Source organism: Bombus pyrosoma, linkage group LG7, assembly GCF_014825855.1.
Source record: "Bombus pyrosoma isolate SC7728 linkage group LG7, ASM1482585v1, whole genome shotgun sequence".
NCBI classification, from domain to species: Eukaryota; Metazoa; Arthropoda; class Insecta; order Hymenoptera; family Apidae; genus Bombus; species Bombus pyrosoma.
Genome location: NC_057776.1, coordinates 7,762,671 through 7,787,221, shown reverse-complemented (window position 1 = coordinate 7,787,221; position 24,551 = coordinate 7,762,671). Strand labels below are relative to the sequence as shown.

Here is a 24,551-nt window from a genome sequence, read left to right as displayed (position 1 = left end):
GAAGTCTAATTATCTGATCCAATTATCGTTCGGACGATTTCTGAAAATGGGACGATCGTGACCTATAGACCGGACCACGGATTTCAACTAAACGACAACAAAAACGACAGTTCGTGCGTTCACGAGAGCTGGTCGCACCTCTGCGAGGTCTTTCATACCCGCGCCGTCGGTCGTCCAACGCGGTCGTTGGATTAATAAATTGACGGTTCACGGGGTGTCAGGGGGAGAGAGGCAGGTCGCGGTGGGAATTTCATGCGCACAAAACGGACCACGCGATGGCGAGAGAACACCGCGTCGAACCTCGCCTCTGACTGCTGCCCAATCCTTGCTCCGGCTCAATTTATTCACAATAGGCTCTTTCAACGAATTACACTTCGGTCCACGACGAATCTCTGGGTGTTACCGAGCGGCTGACGCGTAATCATGCGGGTGCGTTGTGTGGTGCGATGACGGGGCGCGGAGGGGAAAAATTATGGCTGTCGTTTATCGTCCGGACGGCGCTCACCCCGTACGCGGCCACGTTTTCCCATTTGAACTGGCTACAACCCGTTTCTTTCTCTTTTTTGTGCCTCTTCTCTTTCACAGTGCTCCATTTATCGCTCGGTGAAGACTCGATAAGGGTCAGCCTCCTTCTGGAATTCGTTATCGAACACCGCGGATAAACCAGCGTCAATATTTTTGACTTTCGAGAAGAAACTAGGAGAATATTGAACTTATTACCATAGATAAAGCTTCTTGCAATAAATATCACCCATTATCTATGAAGCGCTGCTGTAACGAGAGACGATAAATCAACGTTCAGACTCTATCGAACGTTAATCAATCTCTTCGTTTCGAAACAATTTCTTGAACAAACTTTCACCCCTTATTTCCTATTCCACGATCGAATACCGCATAGTATTCAAGCGATGTAACGATCTTCCGTGTCTCGACGTGACTCTGGCCTCATCTTGTGTGCGTCATCGCAATTGAAGCCCACGGAAATCCTTGGCGGAGCTTGACGCTGGATGTAAGCTGGTTAACGCACCAGATAACTTCGATAACCCAATAAACCGCATGGATCGAGATTGCAGCGTACGCAGCGCATTATCAGCTAGGGCGACGATGCGCTCGTGTATTCCCAGCGGCAGATAAATTATTTTAGGACAGACCTCGGTACACAATACGTGCACGCGCATCTGGCCCGATTGCGGTTTGCCTGCTTTGTCTGGAGAATTCGCTCGGGGGCGTAGATATAGCCGACATCCTGCTTCGTTCATTCCCGACGATAATTCTCTGTAACACCCCGCGAGCACACTCGAGTTATCGCGATTGGCCACACGTGCGAAGTGGCCCGCTTACTCCATCTCTTTCTCTCTCTCTCACTGCTGCTCCTGTTCTTGTCTCTTCGTATGCAATTCGTCGCGTACACGTTTGCAAAATCGCGCAAGAATTATTCATGAGGTATGTCGACGTCTAAAACGGTAATGAGACGATTTGGAAGATTTTTAATTGATCATAGTTCGAAGTATCCCTTGATCTTCGACTTCAGATTTAATACAAATAGTACTATAATCCATATGATTTTTTTATGTGTTTTATTCCTCACAAGAAAACATGATTTATAGAATAGTATGTTTTATATAACGAGATATAGATTACTGCTTTACAATTCCGAGGAGAGATTCAGTAATTGCTGAGATCATTTGTCGATCGTTGAAACACGCGATCTTGTCGAGATCTGAACGTGGCGTCGTGAAAGGAAATGTCGCAATCGAAACTTCACACTAGACATATGCGTGTTGACCGAGTCTGTCGTACCACGGCTAAAGTTCCCCACGTTTAACCAGTCGATTCGTAACAGTTTGTGTAAACAGAAGTTTCTGTAAATTACTCGGTGATACACACCGAAACATTTTCGAATGAACGATGTATCGATAATTTTCAGTTTCTCCAACACAGCCATAAGTTGGAATACCTTCCCAGCTTCTCTATTGTCTCATAAAGCAGATATATCACCATCTTTATATTCTAAACTTTCTTCATAATTTAAGTACGAAGTGCCGACATCATAGCAGGTGTCGCGCAAAATAATGTCACAGTAACTATAACGTATAACCTTCTCCCTTACGTTATTACGTTCACGGCGAGTGCTCATCTACAGCAGGTAACCAGTTTATATTTTAAACATATCTCGTGTCTTAAATACGAGACGTTGGCACGTTCTCAGGTGCTATGGATGGCACTGGCACGTGGCTAACTCCAGAAGAGACGTTTAAGAAAAGTTGAGGAACACTGATGAGCGCGTTATTACGCTCATCTTTCTTTTTTCTGAATATTATCTGAGTTACGTATCCTCGGAGGAAACTGGACTAATAACGGGCTTATTGTTTCGAGTTCTCAGCTGCAACCACGATGACCTTGTCAGACCCATGGCGACGTAGGTCGGCCGTGTCCGGACCCAAGTTTTTTCTGCGTCTATTCCCGCATTTCCGTCTTAAACGCTGCGTTTCTCAAGTTTTCCACGGAAATAAAAATTCGTTTCGGGCTCGGTTTACCAAGGAAATGCGTGAGAATCGCATTTGTATCACTCTGTCTGTCGTTATTTTATCGCGCACGATCTCGTCTTACAGCTTCCTTCCGAACGTAACTATTGTTGAAATGCTCGCATAAATCTTATTGCAAAAAATAGCTTAATGGTCTTCGATGTTATCGCGTTAGACGTCTAATTTGAGAGATTATCGGGATTGAAAATTAGTCGCAGTTAGACTGAAACGTCGTTGATTCGAAGGCAAAGCTGCTGACAGACGTATTATCCAAGTAGATTTAACTTTGGAACGGTACTCGACGTTTTCGAGTGTCTCAAGTAGTTCACAATCTACGACGCTATTCATGATTTTAGGTGTCGCTTACGAACTACTGCGAGCGATACGCTTGTCAGAAGCATCATATAGTTATGTTACACATTTGCAATTAATACAATTAACAGCAAGCAATATGCACGAACAATATTCTATTAGAGAGTCGTAAAATTCAAATGATACTTGCTAAATTGCAGGAGAAAAAAGAGATTGTCATTATAAAGTACTTCTACGTAATTAATAATATTCTACTTCAAACTCTCTACATATTCGAAATCGATTTTCTTACTTGTGTCGCTCGTCTAGCAAATCAACGATATTAACCCATCAAGGATCAGCGATTGCATCAAGCATTTCATTTATAATTTTGTTTCAATTAATTCATCAAAAATAATTCTACTTTAAAGTATTATCTATATTTCTCCAAAAGTTAACATTAGAAAATCAGGATGCATTCGAGAACATATGGCAACTAAGAGACGCTGTTGTGTCAATCCATCGAAGAGGAGCAGTTAGGCCCGCAGTGAAGGCTGGATGCTCGAACAATTAATCGAATTATGCGTGGACGAGAGGACGCGCCATATAATGGCGGGCGATCCGCGTATCTCTCAGTTTCGTGTGCCGGGCGACCCCACACGAATAGGGCAAAAGTAATTTCGTGCGCGGGTAGAAGGAGCGGCGGCGCATGCACCATCATTCCACGAATTAACTTCCGGCATTCCTATGACGAGCACAGCGCTGCAAGCTCCACGAAATTCATGGGACGCGATATCGCGGGGGTGCACACTTTGGCGCCCCTAGCTGCACCACACGCGTGTACAAGCGTAATGCAGTGGTTTTGCGGCCCCGCTCTTGCGGTCTTCCCGCTAACGATGTTATGAAATAATACCGCTGTGGATAGAATTTAAAATCTTCCCACTTCTGGTTTGCCAAATCTGACTAATTGCATTTCGAGTACTTTGGATTATTTTCTTTCTTTTTTATTTTAGCACTTGGGAAACAAGCGTCATGCATAGGCTCACAAAGTGAAACAGAAAAGATTACGAAGCACCTGAAAACTTGTAAATACTATTTGTGAATATATTTCTTGTTTTACGTCTGATATTTTGAAATTGCATTAGCACTGCAATGAAGTCTAACTATCGTAATTATATCGGTAAAATTTGAAATGAATTTGGAAATGTACGTAGAAATTACGAGGATTAGCAACGAAGAATCGTCGAAAGATTTAAAACTTTTTCTTGCGAACAAGAAATAGCTGAGGCTCGTTTAAGTTGCTAGGATTTTTTAAAGAATTTCATAAACGCAAAAACGTCACATAATTTCTACGACGAAAGCACGCGGCATCGAGCACACGAAGAGAGTTGCTTGCAAGTTGATCCATCGATCGGACATTGAACCTCGACTACCTGGCGTCTCGTGTTCACGAGTCTCTCGTTTCGTACGTACATCGTCTCGCAACATGATTCGAAGTGAACAGGAGGCAAGAGCGTGCTAGCCGATCCGATCTACAGGCATCATTATCGGTTAACACCTTCGAATCATCTTCGAAAACCTATCTCGTATTCCGTGTAATTCCAAAGGCTTGCGCAACGTTAGCGTGGTTTCGTTAAACGAGTAGGCTGACTCGAGTACGTCAGGTTTGAAACGGAAGTTGCTCGACACACTTTGCGGTAGTTCTTTCTTCCAAGTAAAAGTCACGTTGTTTGTGTCGCCTTGTAGACTTTTTATCTTCTACATTTCGATGGAATTCGTTGCTCCATTTTGATTACATAGATTTATTACGAATCTTTTTCTTCCTCTCTTTTCTTTTTATCTTTAACCTAGAAGACATTGTGCTTGATTTGAGAAAAGGAAATGAGAGACAGAGAGAGAGAGAGAGAGAGAGATTTTCTGTTAAAAGGGTACATCGACTTAATCTTCCTTAATTGCTCATTTTTTATATTCATTTTTGTATTTCACGATGAATATGTCTGTCTTTCATAAAATTAGTTTTCACATATTCATATTGCTTTCATGCAAAAATTGCTTCTGTGGTATAGATGAAAGTCACTATATCCCTCAAATAAACCATACCAATTGGAATTTGTAAATCATAGGGATAACAGTTTTGGGAGTATATATTAAAAATGTATATTGATCATTGGCGAAATAAAGATCAGATCTCGACTTTTACAAAATGCATTTCATGCTTGTGAAATATTCCGCACCAATAGGTATTATTTGTAAACGAGCGAAGCTTAATGAATTGGAAAAACATTGGCTGTAACAATTTCACGGATGATGCTACCGATTCGATGCATGGAACGTGAAAATCGCGTGATTCTCGCTCGAACAATTTTTATCATTTTTTCCCCTTGCTGTTCTCCTACATTTCCATTTGATAAATATTAAATCATGGAGCGTACATCTACATATAATACAGTTACGAGGGTTAAATTTCCAAAGACATTCAGAGAGCGATTAACAAATAATGCAAGGTACGCGTCATGTTCTCAGCAGCAACGCGTTAAACGTCGGAAACTGAAAGACCTCATTAGTGTCGCGCCATTTTACGAATTCAGCAGAGATTAATAACCTCGGGAAGTACGCGGTGGGAATTTTAAAATTGTTTTCGAAGTTTAAACCGCGTAACTGGTTTCCAAGAGTTAACCAGCCTCGAGAGTTTCATGCGATGGTGAACTTTCCTTACCGTACGATACCGTGTTACATTCTTTAAATATGCTTCAATGATTGTGATGACTCTCCCTTCCTGCGTCTACTGGAATTTTAAATTCGCCGTAGCTTCCGGGAACAGTAACCAGACCCCTTTTGCGGTTTCGTCGAGCGTTCGCTCGGTTGCAACTGTGTCAAGTAACGATCCTCCAACGCGACTTCGAGCACTTCACAAAGAGAAACTTTCGACATCTCGACGAAGGATTTACCAAGAAGTCGTACACTCGAACCCTGACTTCTTCGTTGTTGCTTCCACGACCGTGCAATTGCCAGAAGATCCTTTTCTGTTTCCTAGTTATTTCCACTCTCCTGTTCTGCCTTCCTTATCAACCTCGCTGATACTTTGCTTTTCTCTTTTCCACTCTTTCCTGTTCTACGTCACCTGAATCCTTCTCTTGCAATGTTTTTTGTTAGCTTCTTTCCCTCTCTTTACTTCTCTTTATGTTTTGTACTGCAATTCTAGTTTTTCCCATTCTTCGTCAACCTTCTCTATTTGCCTTCCTTCTTCTACCTCCTCCGTAGAATACAAACCTAATTTTCTTCTATACGCTGCTTCGAAAAGACGTCTATCGACTTCGATATACTGCTCGACGTTTTAAAATTTTCTTTCCTAAATAACATTTTCTAAATTGAGAAAGGCGTGGCCTGTCGTAAAGATAATAAAACACGTGCATCAGGAAAAACTTCGATAGTGTGATTATTCGCCTTACGTTTTAAATCATTCAGATAACGTTGTTATCTTTGTTATTAAGAAACGTGTATTTCAGTGTAAATGTTAAGACACGTGAAATGCGTGGCTTCGTCAGACGAAAAAACAGGTAGGAGAACAAAGTTCTCTCAAAGTATCGTTATGGTGCGTGATAAGACGAGAAGAATGCGTTTCACCGGAAGTAGGCTTCTAAGGTATATAGTTGCGGATTTTTATGCAAATTTATATTATCCTGAATATAACTAAAGAGAAGGAACGTATGGAACGTCCTTAAAGGGAAAGTAAATATTAAAATAAGCACTACACTTTAGATATTTTATATATCGTTTACATATTATGTGTATTCTGTGAATTTTTCTACTTCATACATTTTTTTATAAATGCATAAACATCTACTATCTATTTATAACAATTTTGTTCTCCGAATTTTATATTCCGATATGATCTTTTTTCATTGAAAAACCATTCCACCGATGAATCATTAAAGAAGAATTGCTTAGAGTTCACACTTAAGCGACACTGTCCTCTGTCTCGTGATATATCTACTGAATATTATCAAGATGAAAACAGTCGACCAAATTATGGATATTACTTGGTAAATAGTATCATCGATTGCTATTGTTAACTTCCTCAACGAAGACACCTGCAACACGTCGGGTAAAGTTAGCCGAATTCCGAATAACTCGATTACGATTGTCTCAGGCTGAATTACAACTACAAAACACTGACTATCCTCGACGAGAAGAGAGGGTCTGTTACTAGGTCTGCTCCTAGGTTTCTTCAATTAGCCTCTGTACTCGCCGCCAAGTTCGCCACCGAGCGGAAACTTTCGAAAGTTTCAGTGTTCTTAAAGCGACTCGACTTCTCTGTTCCCGACCCTATTGTCACCGCAGATCAACTCGAATTTCCATCATAAGAGAAACAACGTACGGCTAACAAGTTTCTTTTTTAACGATGGAAACCCTTAAAAAAGTACGGTCCGCAAGTAATAAACTTGCGGCGTAAAACACGAGAAGCATATTACCGCTTATCGTCGTTTCACGTTGGAACAGTTTTTGATAAAAGCCAAACCTGATTTAGGTCTCAATTATCCCCTCGGTGAAAACTTGCATTTTCACATTCAGTTCCATGCGATACATCGTCTTTGTGATCTCATCATTTGGCGGAGTATTTTTAAAAAATGCAGTCTGAATTTCAACAGTAGTCGAAAACCACGTAACTCAAGCTCTACATCTGTCGAATTTAACACCATTTCCACGCACGTAAATTGAGAAAGGAAGCAAGAAAAAAGGAAGCAAGAGAAAAGACACAAGTACTGTTCACGTAACTCAGGCGGATTTAGCATTCAAGAACGAACGTACAATACCTTCTGTTCCTGTGAACGAGAAAAAATTGATTCGTACTGTCAGTTGCTGTCCGTGGCTCGTACATAAAATCAAGCTACGAAGCGTTAGTTCTCGCTGGGCTGGAAGCGCACGTTATAATCCACGGGAACGCCATTGTCGGTCGTTCTTCAATTTCGATTCAGCCGGCGGATCGCCGATAGTTCGTGACTAGACGCCTTAAAATGCCAGCCGGTTGCGGCGGCGCTTTGCTCTCCGGCATTCGCGACACGCTCCTCGATACTGCTTAATTATTTATCTTCTCGATCGAGTATTTCTTCAACCGTATAATTTGGGGGTCGACGGTACTTCGAAACGCGGCTCGAAGTGCTTCGAACGCCTTCTGCTGGCTGCTCGATTCAAACTGGGCGTATTCTCGTAGTACAGATGCCTCGATGACGTTGCCAACAAACGTTCGCGTTTCCGACATAATTTCTCTCTCGTAATTTATACCGTCGCGCTCACCTTTCTTGCTTGTATCCGTAAATTTCTACGGAGATTGTAAATTTCCGCCCTTGCTTTTTCGCACGATGAAATCTTTTACGGCAAAGAATCGCGGCATATCCGCGTGCTTCCATTTTTCCACGATCTAGAATGGTTTTAGCGATCAAAAGCTTCGTTTCGACGAAGTCGCGGTTGTCTTTCAACAACGCGGCTTTAATTCACTTCTGCTTTAATTTATCTCCGCAATTTATGAGACTTTGTTTAACGCCGTATACACGTTCCTATCTATCCGCGGTGGCCTATTTTTCCATGGCAAATAACGCCGGTTACGAGCTCCGAGCAAAGTCTGCTTAATCGCAAATTTAATTGATGGTTCGTTTGTTTCCCCGTTTACGTTCGCTGTGGATTTCGTCGTGATCTCGCGAGCACACCGTGCATTCGCCACCGTCTTAAATCGTTTATTTACCCTCAGGCAGCGAGCCACCCTTGTATAGTTTCAACTCGCACAGATTCCTTCCTCGCCTCCTCAGCAGCCAAGATCTTGCGAGACTCTGACTTCTCCTTCGTTTGTTTACTTTCTTCTCAGTCATCGCTTCTGGCGGCTAGTTCTCGTACGCAGCTCCTCCTTAACCTCCCCTTAAACGACGACATCGCGTTGTCGCGTCTATAGCTATCGCTTCACGACAGAAACCTTCGAAACGCGAAAACCCTACGGGTTAAGGGTAACATCATCCCTTTTGTCGCTTATGACCCGACTAAATTCGATTATTTCGCTAAGATTTCCTCACCACTGCTCTTCATCCCCCTATTGAAACTGTACACCGTATGCTAGGCATCCTTTTAAGAATTTTTTTTTCAAACACAGCGTTGCATGCTTCTTTGGTCTATTGACAACGAGCTGACAAATTTTCGACTTGTTTTTAGTTATGTTGCACGGTATGTGGTTATGTAAGGATATGTTAATGGGAAGTAAGTTTTGGAGTAATTAAGACAATTCGGTAGTCTATTTAACATTAACGTTTCATAGACAAATTGTATCATCGATGATCCTCCGCGTTTTTCTTTCTCAAAATTTTCACCTAGGTTGCGTGAAAAATATGTTTGTCCATGAAGATAAACGAGTCTGTCCCGTAGCTTGTTAAAGATTTTTAATATTCTCTTGAACTTCGTGAAAAATAATTCTCATCTAATGATACAGTAAGAATCCGCCATTGTTTTCAAAATTTGATATTATCCTGTTCTTGCACGAAGCAATTCAACGTTCTAGAATCCATATCGAAGACGCCACAATTAATTGAACGACGTAGAGACGATTACGACGGCGGAGTTTAAGAGCCGTTCATAATTCGACCGCTCCTCTTTGTGTTGGCAACTAGGTGCAGAAATAGCCGACGTTATCCCTGTTCCATCTTTTGAGTCAGCGTGCGAAATGGCACGAATTTTAAGAGCGGTCTTAGTCATTCATCGAGCGTAGAGAAATGCACGGGTGTCCTCGTGTATCTCTCGACTTACGCAGGGAACTGCTAGGAAGAGTTTTCCCTCCTTTTGGTGGCCCCGTTCTTCTCTTTATTTCGGAGAACGTCCCAGCTGTTCCCGTGCGATGCACCGAGCCTGACGTCACCGATGCACCCGTGAAGACGCTCCGAGTCAACCATCATACGTTACGGGGAATCGTGTTTATAAACTTCCAACTTTCTTTGGTTTCTTTCCTCGAGTAGAAGTGATGAAATTTTAATGACACCGACGGAATAATGGCTTGTACATTAGAATTCAGCAACAGAATAGATTTTAGTATTCTTGGCGAAACGTAATTGAGAAGATCTCTAAAAAAAAAAGGAAGGACCTATAGGTGTTATTGGCAGTCTTGTTGATATTACTATAGGTCTCTATCGTCGATTGTGATTTTAAGTATTTGCATTTAATCGTAAATTTTAACTCTTTGGTTCCATAATTAATTAAGTTGTAAATTTATTGAATGTTTTATAGCGATAAACGACAAACGTTCATTTATGAAAAATAACAATGGACTAATTATGATTCTCAGCAGAGTGTATTTTTTAGTCAAATAGTTGAGTTATTGTGGAATTTTTAATTATTTGGCAAATAGGAAAAGAACAAAGTTCTCTAACAGCTATTATAATTGCAAGATGCAAACATGGTTAACATTTTCCAATGCTGTACCCTTTTATTAACAAACTGAAGAACTTCCTTTTTAATAAACTCGTGATATTTCGTTTATTTTGTTTAGGTAATTTTTGTCAAGATTCTACCAACATTGAAAATTCGAACTTGAAACTTTAGTATCTTCGGAGAGTTTCATAATCAATTTAGGATTTTATTTCATTACTTTTGAGAGTAGATGATAGCATGAAATCATCCTAATGCGGTAACATCGAGGATTCCAGGGCATCCAAGGGAGACGAAATGGATAAAACGAATCACGATAAAACGGTTTACACGAGTAGTGGCTTGCGCTGCACACGGTGCTTATAATGCGAAGATTGCAGTAATAAGCGAAACAGAAGGTAATTCGACGGTTCCGTTTCGAGTTCATTTCTTAATGGAGTGACGGGTCAGGAGTGGTCAGCAGGAAGTAATTGCAGTCGCATCGCCGCACCCTGTCCTCGATCATTTCTCGTCACGCGATCGGCTTCATCTTTCACGTAAAGTGTAATGTCAGTATGATTCCATGCAGGTTCGTTCACTTGATCTGAATTTCTTCCGCTTTGCGTTTCGCTTTCCGTGAAAGAAAATCAAACACAACCGCGATACTTCCCTGGAGCCTAAAGTCTTGCAATCAGATTCTTGATACTCTAAACAAGATTTTTGCGTGACATATTTTCTTAGATTTGATTTCTCTCGGAACATCGTCCATCCTTTGAATGGTATTCGCGTTCTTCATAATGCACGTAATTAAGAGACATTTATATGCTGTTACGTTTAAGTATACGCGAAATATTTATCAAGAATAATACTCAGCACCTATTGAAGACAACTTCTTAAATGAGTAAAATTACAACGCTTCTATATCATAGGAAAAATTACAAGTAGAATAAAAGAAGCGACGACAGTCCATTTCAAACGCATCTATAAAGTTTCTTAATATAAAGGCACGAGATAAAAATCGAAATCGCAGGAGAAGCGACAGTAAAACAATTCAACTTCTTGGAAACTATCTTTTTACCAACATCAGAACTGCTGCATTATATAAAGACCCAACTACTTAATTCTGATACACATTTGTCTTAATCCATCCACAAACTTCCTCTATTTATTTAAATATGTATTTCTCACTCAAACAGCATGTCCGCGAGTTTCCACGAAGTAGAAGTAGCGTCCCACTACTTCATAGTAGCACGCGTACTCCTCTAATCAGGCTTCACAATCGAGAAACAAGTTTCGAGTAGTAATTTCAAGCGACTTCCAGACACACTAGCCGCATTGTTCTCGCGGCAGATTCTCTGACACCGTTCCCATTCCTTCGCTTGTTTCGCGTCCCGGTTCGCCCGGTCTAATTAACATTCGCGTGGGCGTTAATCCGCGCAACGAGCGTGTCGACGCGCGACAACTCGTTTCTACAAGACGTCCGATCGACGCAGCCTTTTCCACCCGACCTCCGCCGATGCACGAGTTCAAGGTGAGCCTCGCGCGATGGAAAATTGTGACGGAGAATTGCGTTAGAAATCGACGACGCGACGAGAAAAACAGATGGCGGATTTGTGTTACAACGATTTAATCGTGTCGCAAGAGATGAGATCGCGAGCGTGTGGATTAAAAGCAGAGACAGAGCAGCGACTATGTGAATCATCGGTTCACTGGTGAACGCATGGAACATGGTAGCTGCGATCCTTCCAGTTGCTGTCTCAGAATCGAGGAAAACTCGGGACATTTGTTGCGACATTTTGTGGTTTCGATGTTATGGGTCAGGATAATTGTGGAATTTAAATGGGAAACGATGTAGGGGCTAGAATAATTTATTTTAACCTTTAAGATTCTTTTTAATTTCTAGGATAATTTATTTTCATTTCCAGGCATTTTTATAAGTTTGAGAAAGTAAAAGACGATCTTTTTAGAGGAAAAGAATGTGAATTTTATGCTGAAGGCAGACGTAAATCTTAAATGTAAAATGCTACGATAATTTACGTATAGCTTTTAAAGCTAGGTACTGAAAAGTAGAGTTTAAAGTCGTAGATATCTTATTTATACTATACTTTTACTTCTTTATTCTAAATATTAACAATCATTTCTTAAGTCGAATCAGGATAAGAGGGAAGTAATATTTTTAATGAGCGAGCAGGAAGTGAAACATCGAAGTTTAAGTTTTCGTTAAAATGTTTTAAAGCAGCATTTGACGTGGTTTTCCACAAAGAAAGGCTGATGCCTAGGGCTCGATGAGAATTTTTAGTGCAACCAGATGGCCGCGTGATTTACCAGAGCCGTGACAGAACAACAATTATTTAATTATCTCCTGCGCGGGCTTTCCATGGAAGAATATCGTATTTCTTTCCGGTAGGCCACGAAACGCATTACAATGAATCAAGACGTCGCTAGGAGAAATCACTTGGGCTGCTTACTCTCCAATGGATGTTGTGATATCTCGCGAACCAAAATATCCTCAGATAACGAATTTAGCTGCGCCACGAAGGTAAAAGGGGCAGGCCTTCCTCCGAAACTCGCAGAGAAACGAAATGCGAGTATACGTACCGAGAATAGCGCGACGAGAAAGATAAACAAATTGTCGGAAATTCCGATCCGAAAAAGAGGAAGTTCCATCGTGAAAGTAGCAGAAATCGCATAATCTTCGAATGAAACCTCGATCAGTCGAATGTGCAATTTTGTTCCACAGACTTTCATGATCTTTCAGTAAATTCACAATTAACTCATGTATACGCAATCAGAATTATCTATCAAACGTACATAAGTAAGTTTGAAGTTTTAATATTTCAAATTTCTGCATAAATCTCGAAATAGACGTGTCCAATGGATAAAAACATGTTATCACTGGAAAATAAAAAATTGCTAAAAGAAATACTGAAATGTGTTACAGCTGTCTGCCGAAGTCGGAATTTTTCTTAGCGTTAGACCTGACCACAGGTTCACGATCGTTAGAATCTTTCCTCCAGTTTTTTACTATAGGCAGAACGCAAGATACGAGGGTATTAAGGGATTACAGGAATCGTCTGCCGGAGGCTTAGCCGGTGAACTGACGCGACACCTCGATTTTCTCGTTCGAGGCTTACTAAATACCGACGCGAAGACTCCTCGAAAACAGCTTTGCTTTCCAACAGGTGCAACGAATCCTCCTAAGGTTCACAGTAGTAGGTTTTGGTCTTTTGTGAGGCAAACTGAACCATCCCTTTCTTTAGAAATTCCGGTAGTTTGCCTCTCTCTGTCAGTGGAAAAAAATGGGGTTCTACGTGTCTGTCTGATTCAACGTCACCCCTTACTCCAGACCCGACTTCAGCGTTATCGTTCCGTCGATAGACACTATACTGTTTCGTCGACGCGTTGCATTGGGGCTGCCACCGTGTTTTCTCATGTAAATTTCAAGTTCTGCCGTGGCTTATATCGGGTTCAAACGTCGGTCCAGAAGGGATTTCCTAGAGTCGACGTTTGCGCGGTCCAAGCGACGTGAGAAAGCGTCCCGAAACCTTTTCCAAACTGTTACCAGATAGCTTTCTACCCCTTTTATAGTCTCTCCGTCTATTTCCCTTTTTTTCTTTTTTTTTTTTTTTTTTTTTTTTGCAAAGATAAACTCTACAACGATTGGAATATAAATCACGGACGTTGCACGCGTACGGGAAATCCGAGGAAAAATGAGATACAACCAAGCCGACCGACAGACGTACTCCATTTTTCCGGCCATTTGGAAACATTAGGAAAAACATCCTTTCGCTTGTGCCCTATTTTGAGTTTGTGCACCATGAATTTTTCTTGCACGACTTGTTACGAGTAGAAGGATTGACGACGGATATTTGTTTTTTTCTATTGCCTTTTTCCGCGTTGATGCTTCCGAGGAAATCGATGTTCCCTGGTGGTAATTGCTCGTACACGCGACTCGTTCGGTACACAATTCAAAGAGAAGTGGGGAAACAGCGGAATTATTGCTTAGCATGGCGTTCGAACATTTCATTAAACTGGCGCGCTGACAAACGTGCAGATAGCGGGGAACAGCCAGGAAGCCGACGTCAGCGGAAGTACTTTTAAAGGTAACTCGTCGTGGGCCAACAATTTCGCTCCCCACCGTCTCTCTCTTTCTCTTTCGCTGAGAACGTGATTAGTATGTCACCGAAAACGCAAGCTTCGCGTGCATGTCTGCGTGCTTAATGATGACGAACAAGCTAATTCAATCAACGTTCACCGGTCTCGTCGCTATCATCCAGTCGATTCATTTTCGTTTATGCTCGCAATTCGAAGAAACAAATTTACATGCGTCTCGATGAACGCACGAAGCTACTATGAAATACACGTTTTGACGATAAAGTCACTTGAAACGTGCCTCGTGGACGAGCAATTAGAGAACGAGGAGGAAACAATTGGTTCGTTCCGTTGTTTAACAAGGAACCAGGGGCAATTCGATTTCTTGCGCTGTACGAGCACATTCGAATTTCCAGACCGGTTCTTGCGTTTCATTTCATCATCGTTGGTTCAAAGGGAGCAGAATGTCGTTAGCAAACCTTTTCGACACGTAAATGGCAATCCACAGAACGCCACATCGATCGTCGTCATTTCGTTATATAATACAAATCTGACTATGAAAAAAAGATGGGTACAAAGAGATACGCAACCTTGCACGCATAACCAATGATGTAGATATTCCTAGTAATTGTACGTGTTACAGTCGCGTGATTCATTTTTCACGCGGACTCGACCCGCACAACCATTTCCGTCTCATTATCGATTCACCTCTCGTTCGACGAACCAAGAACTCGTTCACGCTACGTCTAACATCGATATAATATTTCCGAGGACTTCAAACATGTTGTATCGGATACAATTGCATAGCATTTTCTGTTCTGAAAAGTTTGATACGACATATGATTTTTACCTTTGATAAAATGACATTTTGAAAATGACGCGATATCCATTTGGCTGACAGAACGAAAAATATACCTTAATTATAGGTAATTGAATTTCATACACAGAAAACGAGTAGTATTGAAAATTTCAAAAGAGAATGATAAGAGTGTTTAATTAATTATCACGACATTAATTCGTCAGTGATTCCAGGTCGTCGAGTTTCTCCTGTTCTCTCTCGTATTTTTTCTTCCTTTTTCCTTTCGTAGTTGGTACGACCAGTTAACCTGGTAACTCAGTCTGATAGAAATTCACTTGTTGATTTTAAAACGCGACAGGGCTAAAGGACTTCCGTTTCATTATGGAGATTTTTAACTATCTGATTATTATTCATCGCCGCCCGAGTCGTAACACGTAAATTATTCCGAGAAATTATTCCCTGGGGTCTATTAAAATCCCTCCGCCCAACTCCCTCAGCCATTCGTCGCCTCTCTTTTTATCGTTACGAAATTACGAAGGCAGAATCCCATCGAGAAGATGATATTTGCAATTACATAAATTTTATGACGGTTGAAATTGAACTCTTCTGTTCCCATTACGTGTAAACCTTGGCCATCTGTAGTGCCAATAAAAATGGAAATATTCTCAACCTCGCTTTCACATAGCTAATTACAGGTCATCTGAATTTCACTGCTAGTTTTTCGCAAATACCGATCATCCATCGCTCGATAAATTCTCAATTTTCCTCGCGCGTATGAAACGAGAACGAAGAGAATGAATTTTGAAAGACGTATGGAAATGAGACGTTTCGAAGTGCAACTACCCTTACTCACAGAGCTCTCTATACGTACAGTCCACTCGCAGGTTGTGTGTATATTTATCAGATATGCATCATCAGTCAGCTCTCGACTACGATTCATAGCGGAGCGTGATTTATATCCAGGATACACCTACCTTACGATAACTCACGTCATTCACCCGTATTGTAACCCAAGTCCCACCTATCTCGACTCAGGTATAAATTTTCCAAACAACCCTTATAATATTGAGAATTTACAAAGCCCCTAACATCCTTTACAGCCTTTCGAAACTGGCACAAAGATTAAAATACCTCTCTCCACCGTTGACGCGTCAACCAACAGGATCGACACGCTATAATAACCAATTTTATTTCCCTTTTCTGTTGTTAGGACGTGGAGTTACTGGAGGGAACCATTCCATCGGATGCGATGGAGGTGGAGGTCTCTCACTGCAGGGAGTTGAGAATCCAATCGGGTGCTTTCGCGGATGGCGCGCCTTTGAAACGAGTCCACGTATCGGGGATCTATAGTCTGGTGGCTAAGAGGCAAGCCTTTCAGAATCTGAGCGCCCCGAACACGCATCTCGAAGTGTCCGAATGCAACAGCGTGATCCTAGAGAGCCACGCGTTCAGGAATTCGCGAGGGACGCTCAGCGTTTCGATATCGAGATGTAGGAACGTTGGAATCAGACCGAATGCCTTCTCCAGGCTGCTCTGGATCACGATTAGGGAGGTGCCCACTCTGGAGCTGTCCAGCAACGCGTTCAAACTCGAAGCTTCTCAACACGGCAGACATGGACCAGCGACCAAGGTCAAGTCTACACTGATCAAATTCTTACATTAAAAAGTAGAAAGGTGACGACATTCTTTAGAATTCACTTTGGGATTTATGATCATTTATACGTGTTTCTGCCGAGATAAATTCGTGGAAGTGATTACACGTTTTTTGAAAGATCGAATATTATTTATGTTTCTGGGCAATGAAAAATTGAAAATTTATAAAAGTGGAGCCAATCAGTTTAGCTTCTGTGAAGCTCGTATATATTTAGGATTCCGCCATTCTTTATCCGACAAAATTTTCACGGTGAATTTTGTGTCGTTTAATTTTAATTTTGATTTTAATTTAACGTTATACTAACAAAATGTGATATTACTCTTTTACCTATGTTGAATATCTGAACTGAAAATCTTAATAGAAGTTTTGGTACACGTCAACAAATAACAAGAATTATGCATTATAAAATAATAGAATTCAAACTTCTCCGACACTGTTCATTTTAATGGCTCTTATATTTCTCATTCGTTTCGTCGTAACATAAATCCATCGCGATAAACGGAATACATACGCGAAATACGTTTGGCTAGAAATTGGCGATATTCCAACAGGCTAACCGCAACACTATTCGACGAATTCGCTATAATCTCGATTTCTAATTCGGCTAGTGCAGATTATGTTCCAAACCGTGAGAATCATGGAGTTGCCGACAGCGGTATTCCCATCGGCGGTTGCAGAGGTTCGGATGGATGATATCTGGACAAAGGTGATCCGCAAGAACGCCTTCTGCGCGATGACGATTTTCAGTGTGACCATCAGCAACGCGACGATCTTAGAGATCGAGAGCGGAGCGTTCAGCGACAGAGCGTTAATCCAAAGCCTAGAGTTCGTCGACGTCAGATTGAAGAGCATAGAGAGGGGAGCCTTCCGGGCTGGCCACGACAACCTCACGATACAATATTCAAGGTAGATCCGCTCGTTTCCCTTTGTCTCGCTTACTGTTTGATCAGGCGTGTTTGTATTCTTCCTCGAGATTGTTAAGCCGTTACTCTGTTACTCTGTTGTGCGTTACAGTTAACGAACGCTCAGAGTTTTTCCAACGTTAGAAACTATTATATTGTACTATCGCAATGTCGTTAAATTTTTTTTTTTTTTTTTGGTAGTGAAAACGTAACGTAATTATGTGTTACACCATTATATAATTATAATATAATTTTCTCCACCTTGAATATTTATTCCATTCGGTAATGTTTCGTGTTTGCTTTGTTTCAAAGTTGACAAGCAAAATTAATTACGCCATAATTTAGTGAAGAGATTAATATCTGTAACTCGAAGCGAGATAATTCCATTTTCCATTCGTGAAAACACGCGAACGTAGTTAAAAACTTTACGTTGAAACTTCTGGAGATAAAGTTTCTGTAATGTGCAAAGTTCAAGACAGAGTTTCCTCTCGCGTTTGCAGGTTGTCCGAAGTAGAGACCGGCGCCATCGACATATCCGCTGCCACGGTCAGCTTCAACAATAACGAGTTCTTAAACCTGCACCAAGGCGCGATCGTCCTAAACCAGTGGAATCACATAGCCATCGATTACAATCTCTTCATCGATCTGGAAACCGACGCGATCATGGCAGAGGTGGACGCGACATCGGCGCCCAACTTCGAGTTCTCCTTTACGGGGAATCATATAGAGAAGGCGAGACCTGGTTCCTTGAAATTCGCGGCGATCTCGCAACGAGTGAATTCTGCCAGAGTCGGTAATAATTACTTCAAGGAGAAGTGTAGATGTGGCCTGGACAGTTGGACGCGCGAAGTGACGGGGAAGAACAGCTCTGTATCCTGGATGATGGATTCGAGCTTCTGTGTAGTTGACCAGCTTCTCGACAAGTGCTTTAATCTCCCACAGGGCTACATGTCCATGAGCAATTTTACAAAAATTATCTGTGGTCCTGGCAGTCATATCGTCTGCGAGAAACCATCTGCTAAGCCAGAGCCAAGCGTCAGTCCACCAAGCGTTGGTCCACACGTGTATCCGAGGCACAAGGGTTACTTCGACGTGGAGATGAGCGACTCTGAGCAATTGCAACGCGAGAAGAGGATTATCGTAGTGATCTGTGTGGTAGCTGTATTCATCGTGTTGGTGGTCATCTTAGCTTCCGGAATTCTGTATATGCGCCGTAGCGGCGTGTGCCCAAAGTTAACGTCCGGTCATCTGATAAACTTTGCCAGCTGGTTGTCACCCAGCAGTGGAATGACCGCTGCCACTTCTGCCAGGTCGATATCCAGGTTAAGCGTGCACGAATACGCGGGACTTCAGCCGGAGACACGAATTCTGGAGGTTGAGACTCAAGCAGAGCCGGCGGAGGAAGACGAAGAAGATGCCGAAGGATTGTATCCTTATACCGAGAACAAAGCGACGCAAACGTTACCCGAGGAGTTAACGGAGGAGTACCTGAGGGATCTCAGAGAACGACTGAACGATCCTGACAACTACAATCAGGCAAGGGACATGATAGAACATCTGTACGATCTGATTAAAGTGGAAGAGAGCTGCAACAATAACAACGACAGACAACCATCGGGCAGGGAGGAGAACGCGTACGATGTGATTCAGCCGAGACAAAGGAGACTCAGAGGTGCAGCAAAACCTTCCGTTAGTGTCGGTACTAAAGCACCGTCTTTGGAGAAATTATTGCCCAGTGGAATACAACCTAGACCACCTCTGACGGAATACACGGAGCCACGAGATCAGAGGCCTAACGAACAGAATCACTTGTACGCCGAACTACCTGGTGACGAGACGGTTCCCAGTACCAGTAGACTATCTCAACCTATCCTGGCGACTTTGGCTGGAAGAGCGCCGCAACCATTGCCGCCAGACGTCGTAAACGACCATCTAATCAATGATCACTCGAACCAGGCATTCGGTAGCTCGAAGACTGAAAACCACAGGCCTCCAGACAGTCCTAAGTTTGAAGCTTCTAGAAATCAGGGCAGACCCATGAGTTTTTTAAAGGCTCTCGGCGAAAGTATTCTCGGCGGATCGAAAACCAGCAACAACAAAAGGCCCAATTCTCTGCTCTGTGAATACGCCGAACCGTCCGATGCGACTGCCCATCTATACTCGGAACTACCCGAACCTCAAACATCGACTCCAGCGAGCAAGATGGCCAACAGACCGCTACCCACCAAACCCGACCAAGATTCCGTGAACATGGCGAGGGCATAACGAACGCCCGTCGTCGATTGTCTGTGATAAGTGCGCGAGAGTGGCAAGACTACTACGAAGTGAATCGTGCTCTCTCGTTCTTTTTTTTTTTTCCTAATAATCGTTCGTCGAACAACGATGATTTTCGTGCCTGGTGACCGAACGTGTTAGTAGAGTTTCGTCGAAGAGGAACAGTGCCAGATATGTAAGAATCGAACACTTTTTATGATTTTTATGATAATAGTTTAAGAAGCTTTTGTATAAAAAAAAAGAAAGAAAGGAAAATAGGGAAATTAATAGAAAGGATGAACATTGTTCGGTTTCGTTGTAACTTTTCTTTTGTTTGTATGGAAGAAATAGTTAATTGAACGAGCGATGAAAGACGAGTTTTATTTAACGACTGGCCCCGAGACGCGAATGTATCATAGATTTATATATATATGTATATACATATATATATATATATATATATATATATATATTTGCTTCGTCAGGTATTATTAAAAAAGTATTCCACATTCCTCCTCTGTCTTTCATTCGACCTGGTACGGCCAATTACGCTCTCCTCTTCGATCCGCCTTCCACGAGTTCGTGGAATTATGTAGCTGGATGCGATATCCAGTTCCGATAATTTCCAAGTTTCAGTTCTCTCGAGACTTCCGCCATACTCTTAATCGTTCCATCAGAAATTAATTTTAGACATAACGTGACGGCATTAGATAATCTGTGAGAACTATAATCGTTATGGACAACTTCCTCGAAGTATTCTTCCTCGACTTGTCAAGATCATAAAAAGAACTATACGTGTAAAGTAGCTAGAAACGTCTAAGAAATTTCATTTTGCGTGTGACGAAACCATGACCATGAACCTGGTCGCTGTTGCACGTTCGCAACTTTGTCTTTCCCACGAGGAAATCTTGTAGCTACGAACCGTACAGTTGTCTTGCATCCACCGAGTTTATAAGTCGTTTTTCCCATAGGAAACCTTTGCAATTACGAATCTCGCAAATGTCTTACGCCCGTAAAGTGCATTGCTACATTATCCCTTTGGACCAATCTCGCAGTTGCGGGTTGCAACACTGTTTTCCCTTCACCGATTTTATCACGGAATATTCCGCAACTTCCATAACCAGATTCTTCGAAAACTCTCGTAACAGCGACACATTCACATGACCTAGAAATCCACTTTTCCACTTCTTCCATACCTCACAAAAATATAAGAGCCCTATAGGTATATATCTATAGCATATGCTCTTACTTCTCACCTCGGAGATATAAGAATTATCTCTTTCACTGATCTAAGCCTAAAGAAAAACTTGTTTAATTCCCAAAATTTGGTACGACGTTACGTTATCTCGAGACGCTTTATAATTCCAGCATCGTTCAAGACTCTCGCGTCCCAGCGTTTCTCTTGCTCGAGAACGCGGGTTTTGGGTTCAGGGGTCGACACGGATATTTTTTCTCATTCTACACGGCACAGTGGTGCTCGAGTCGTACGAAACATCGTCTGGTCGTTTGGTTCACAGTAGCGAGACGACCGAAGAAAACAGTCGTTTCGACGGCCACCGAAGACCCCGAAAAAGATATTCTTAATCTCTTTCGTTCTCTCTGGGCGTAGTCGGTGTGTATATCCGCGGCGAGACCAAACTATTCCACAAAGAATGTAAGAGGAGCAAATAGAGAAGGCGGCTAGCTGGGGAGGGCTGCGATGCAGCTGTTGATGTTCAAACGGCTGTTGCCTCTCTCTCCTTGGCTCTTTCACCCTGTTCCTCCCTTTTTCCCTGTCTACTTCTTTCTTTCTTTCTTTCTTTCTTTCCTTCTTCCTCTGGTCCTTACTGTAAACCAGAAAAGTTTCAGCGAAAGAGAAAAAGAGCGCGGTGACAAGGGGAGAAGTCTGCGAGTCTAGCCGAGAAAAATATCGACCACCGCTGAAATGTTAAGGTAAGTAGCAGGAAAATTAATTTATACGATTTAGTAGTTTCAGAAAAATTATAGCGTAATATAGCGCAATTTCTATCAGATAGAACTACGTGTGTGTGTTTGAAAAGTATCCATGAAAGTGAATGGAAAGGAGAAAGAACCCTTCGTCGCTCTTATTAGCAAGAGGACAGATGTTTGTTTAATTGACCAAATTGGAGTACCATTAAAATTTAGTATCTCTTTAAATATCTCCAAAAACATGATCCTCGCCATCTTATATTCGCACTTTTATCAGGGTAGGTAATTTCAGAATTACCAACCTGTAATGTGTACCTAGACAAATATATTAGAAACGAATTATACTACTTCATATACTTAGAATCAAACTAAATAGGTATATTATATTTTTATCCTAGTAAAAAGAGAACGTTTCAACTTTGCCAAAATCCGCACATGTCGAGTAATTGTAGAAGAAAAAAAAATCTAAAATCTATCGTTTTTATATATTTGGTAGTTTCAATGTCAATTATCAGTGATTACAATATCATATTGCCAATCACATTCATATTCATCCCAAGTATCAAAGAGCTACAAAAGCACACGCAAGGGGAACTAGATGAACGAAATTCACGTGAAAATCACGGAAAGCAGGTCAGCCTCGAAATTGAACGGACCGCCATTTAAGGACAATGTAGCGTGAAAACGTTTTATCGAACGGTCGCTGGAAATGCAGGATAGCCGGGAGAAAACAAACGCGATATTTCTTCCATGAGCGATTCGTCGTACTTTCGTTCCGAGGGTGTGATCCTTCGCGTGTTTTATCACTCGCCACTTTGTCGACAGGCCGCCGTGTAGCGTCGTCGCGATACCGAGTCAACGTACGTGGAGCAATCACCCTATCTCGCACCGATTCCTCGGATACTTTATGGGTGCCTATTTTTCAGATAAGGATGTGATTTTTCTCGACGACCGGTTGCTCTTGGCGGTAGAATTATGGGAAGCATGTGACCGGCCGATTTTTGGACGACGCGCCGTTTGTTCAGTTTCGATGCTTCTGGTATTGGGAAAAGCGTATTATGATTTAATGGGTCACGTTTCGGCTACGAACTTGTCTAGTCTTGTTTAGATTAGTCAAGTTGCTCGAGTTTAAACAACCTGAAGCGAGTGATCAAGATGAACGTGGAAATTTGAACGTGGAATATCAAGTCAGATGTACCATATTGGTCAATACTCTGTTTCAGCTGGAAAAATTGTTGAATCGAACTTAATTCAAGATTAATTAAACGATTGAAACTGTTCTTCTGATCGTATTTTGCTTCTTGAAGATCTAGATCCATATTCCAATTAGTTGCAAACCTTCGTAAAGTAACAAGCGTCTACTACGAACTACTATTTTCTGTCAAAATTTCTGCATCTGCTGTGCGTTACCCTGAAATCGGGTAACACAAATTAATTCAGCACATACATCGATAACATCACCATCTAACATCGTATTAGAAAGATAGAGTTCTACGATAGAATCCTATAGGGAATCTCCTCAACAAAAGAAGAAATTCAATCCTTCAACTGTATCTTTCTGTTCCAACAAACGTCCTCGAAGCCCGACTATGTCCACCATTCAGTGCATTATCTCGCTTATCATAAATCTACCATCTCTCTTCTCACTAAAAAGGGAAATCTATAGCCTACAGGACCTGTAAATCTTCCATCTGAATGGGGACGATGACGAAGAGGCAGCAAGTGGTAGGGATCACGACGAAAGGTGCATGCTAGCCGGAAGTGTATACGGGATCACCGGCACGATCCATCGCGTTACACGACAGAATAATCTGCAACGAGGCAGTCGAGGCGAGCTTCTCTATCAGGTTTCATTAGCGAGCCAATCATCTCATCACTTCGATATGGTCGTGCTACCGTCGCCTGTACGTAGGTTAACCCGTTTCTCTGGTCCCTGACCTAATCTCCGCGAGTCGGAGATCGTCCAGGAAAATCGATCGAGGATCACTTCGGTCGGCTCTCCCTTGGCGTAGCATGAACACACACACACACACTCTCTCTCTCTCTCTCTCTCTCTCTCTCGGGTTATCGTAACATCGAAATCACTACTGGAGCCGGTCAACGGCTTATATTAAGCCCCAGCTTAGAACGTAAACGCGTTTTCCATTTCGTGGTCCGTGGAGAGCGAGAGAGAGTTCCGTAGTCGACGAAAACAGCTTACGTGGGATAGAATGTATCGGGACATTGTAATTGGACCGGATCTAATATATTCCACGACGCGTCAGCTAGTAATATCGTGCGATATTGTTTCTGGACCACCTGGATCCCTACCGCCTTCCGATGGCAACCGGCTCTGAGATTAGTTTCCTAGCCGATCTAGTGGTCGCGGGGGGAGCGTCAATTACGTAGCTGGGAGTTTGTTTCGCGGAGGCTTGTTCGTTAAGCAGCTTGTTACTCGTGCGGGTAATGTGCTCCAGAATGATGACGAGAAAGAACTGGATAACTGTGTAATGAGCGAAAATGAGTATACAACTTCCGCGTGTTGGAAATTTTGTCCGCAGCGAGAGATGTAATTGGAGAGTTTGGAACGAAAACTATGGACATTTGTCAATTCTTTTCTCTTTTTGAGAGACCGAGACAAGGATACCGCGGCATTTTTAATTCTCGTCCGATGTATTTCAGAATAATGATGGGGGCACTGTGATAAAATAACAATTTTGCTAATAGAAACACAGGTATGAATTCTA

The 24,551-nt window shown here is 42.0% G+C and overlaps 2 protein-coding genes across 6 annotated transcripts in view; one reads left to right on the top strand and one right to left on the bottom strand.

The window, feature by feature from the left end:
- The window catches only part of LOC122569295, a 39,556-nt gene extending 19,288 nt beyond the window's left edge, over positions 1 to 20,268 (top strand). For both annotated transcript variants that reach the window (XM_043730126.1, XM_043730125.1), the window contains 3 exons: positions 16,298 to 16,717; positions 17,355 to 17,647; positions 18,144 to 20,268. In XM_043730126.1, the coding sequence (XP_043586061.1) occupies positions 16,337 to 16,717; positions 17,355 to 17,647; positions 18,144 to 19,908 (2,439 nt within the window). In that variant the 5' untranslated portion in view covers positions 16,298 to 16,336 and the 3' untranslated portion in view covers positions 19,909 to 20,268. The remainder of the gene's footprint in view (positions 1 to 16,297; positions 16,718 to 17,354; positions 17,648 to 18,143) is intronic.
- The window catches only part of LOC122569292 (E3 ubiquitin-protein ligase MYCBP2), a 263,946-nt gene that overhangs the window by 19,055 nt on the left and 220,340 nt on the right, over positions 1 to 24,551 (bottom strand). The window lies entirely within an intron of this gene.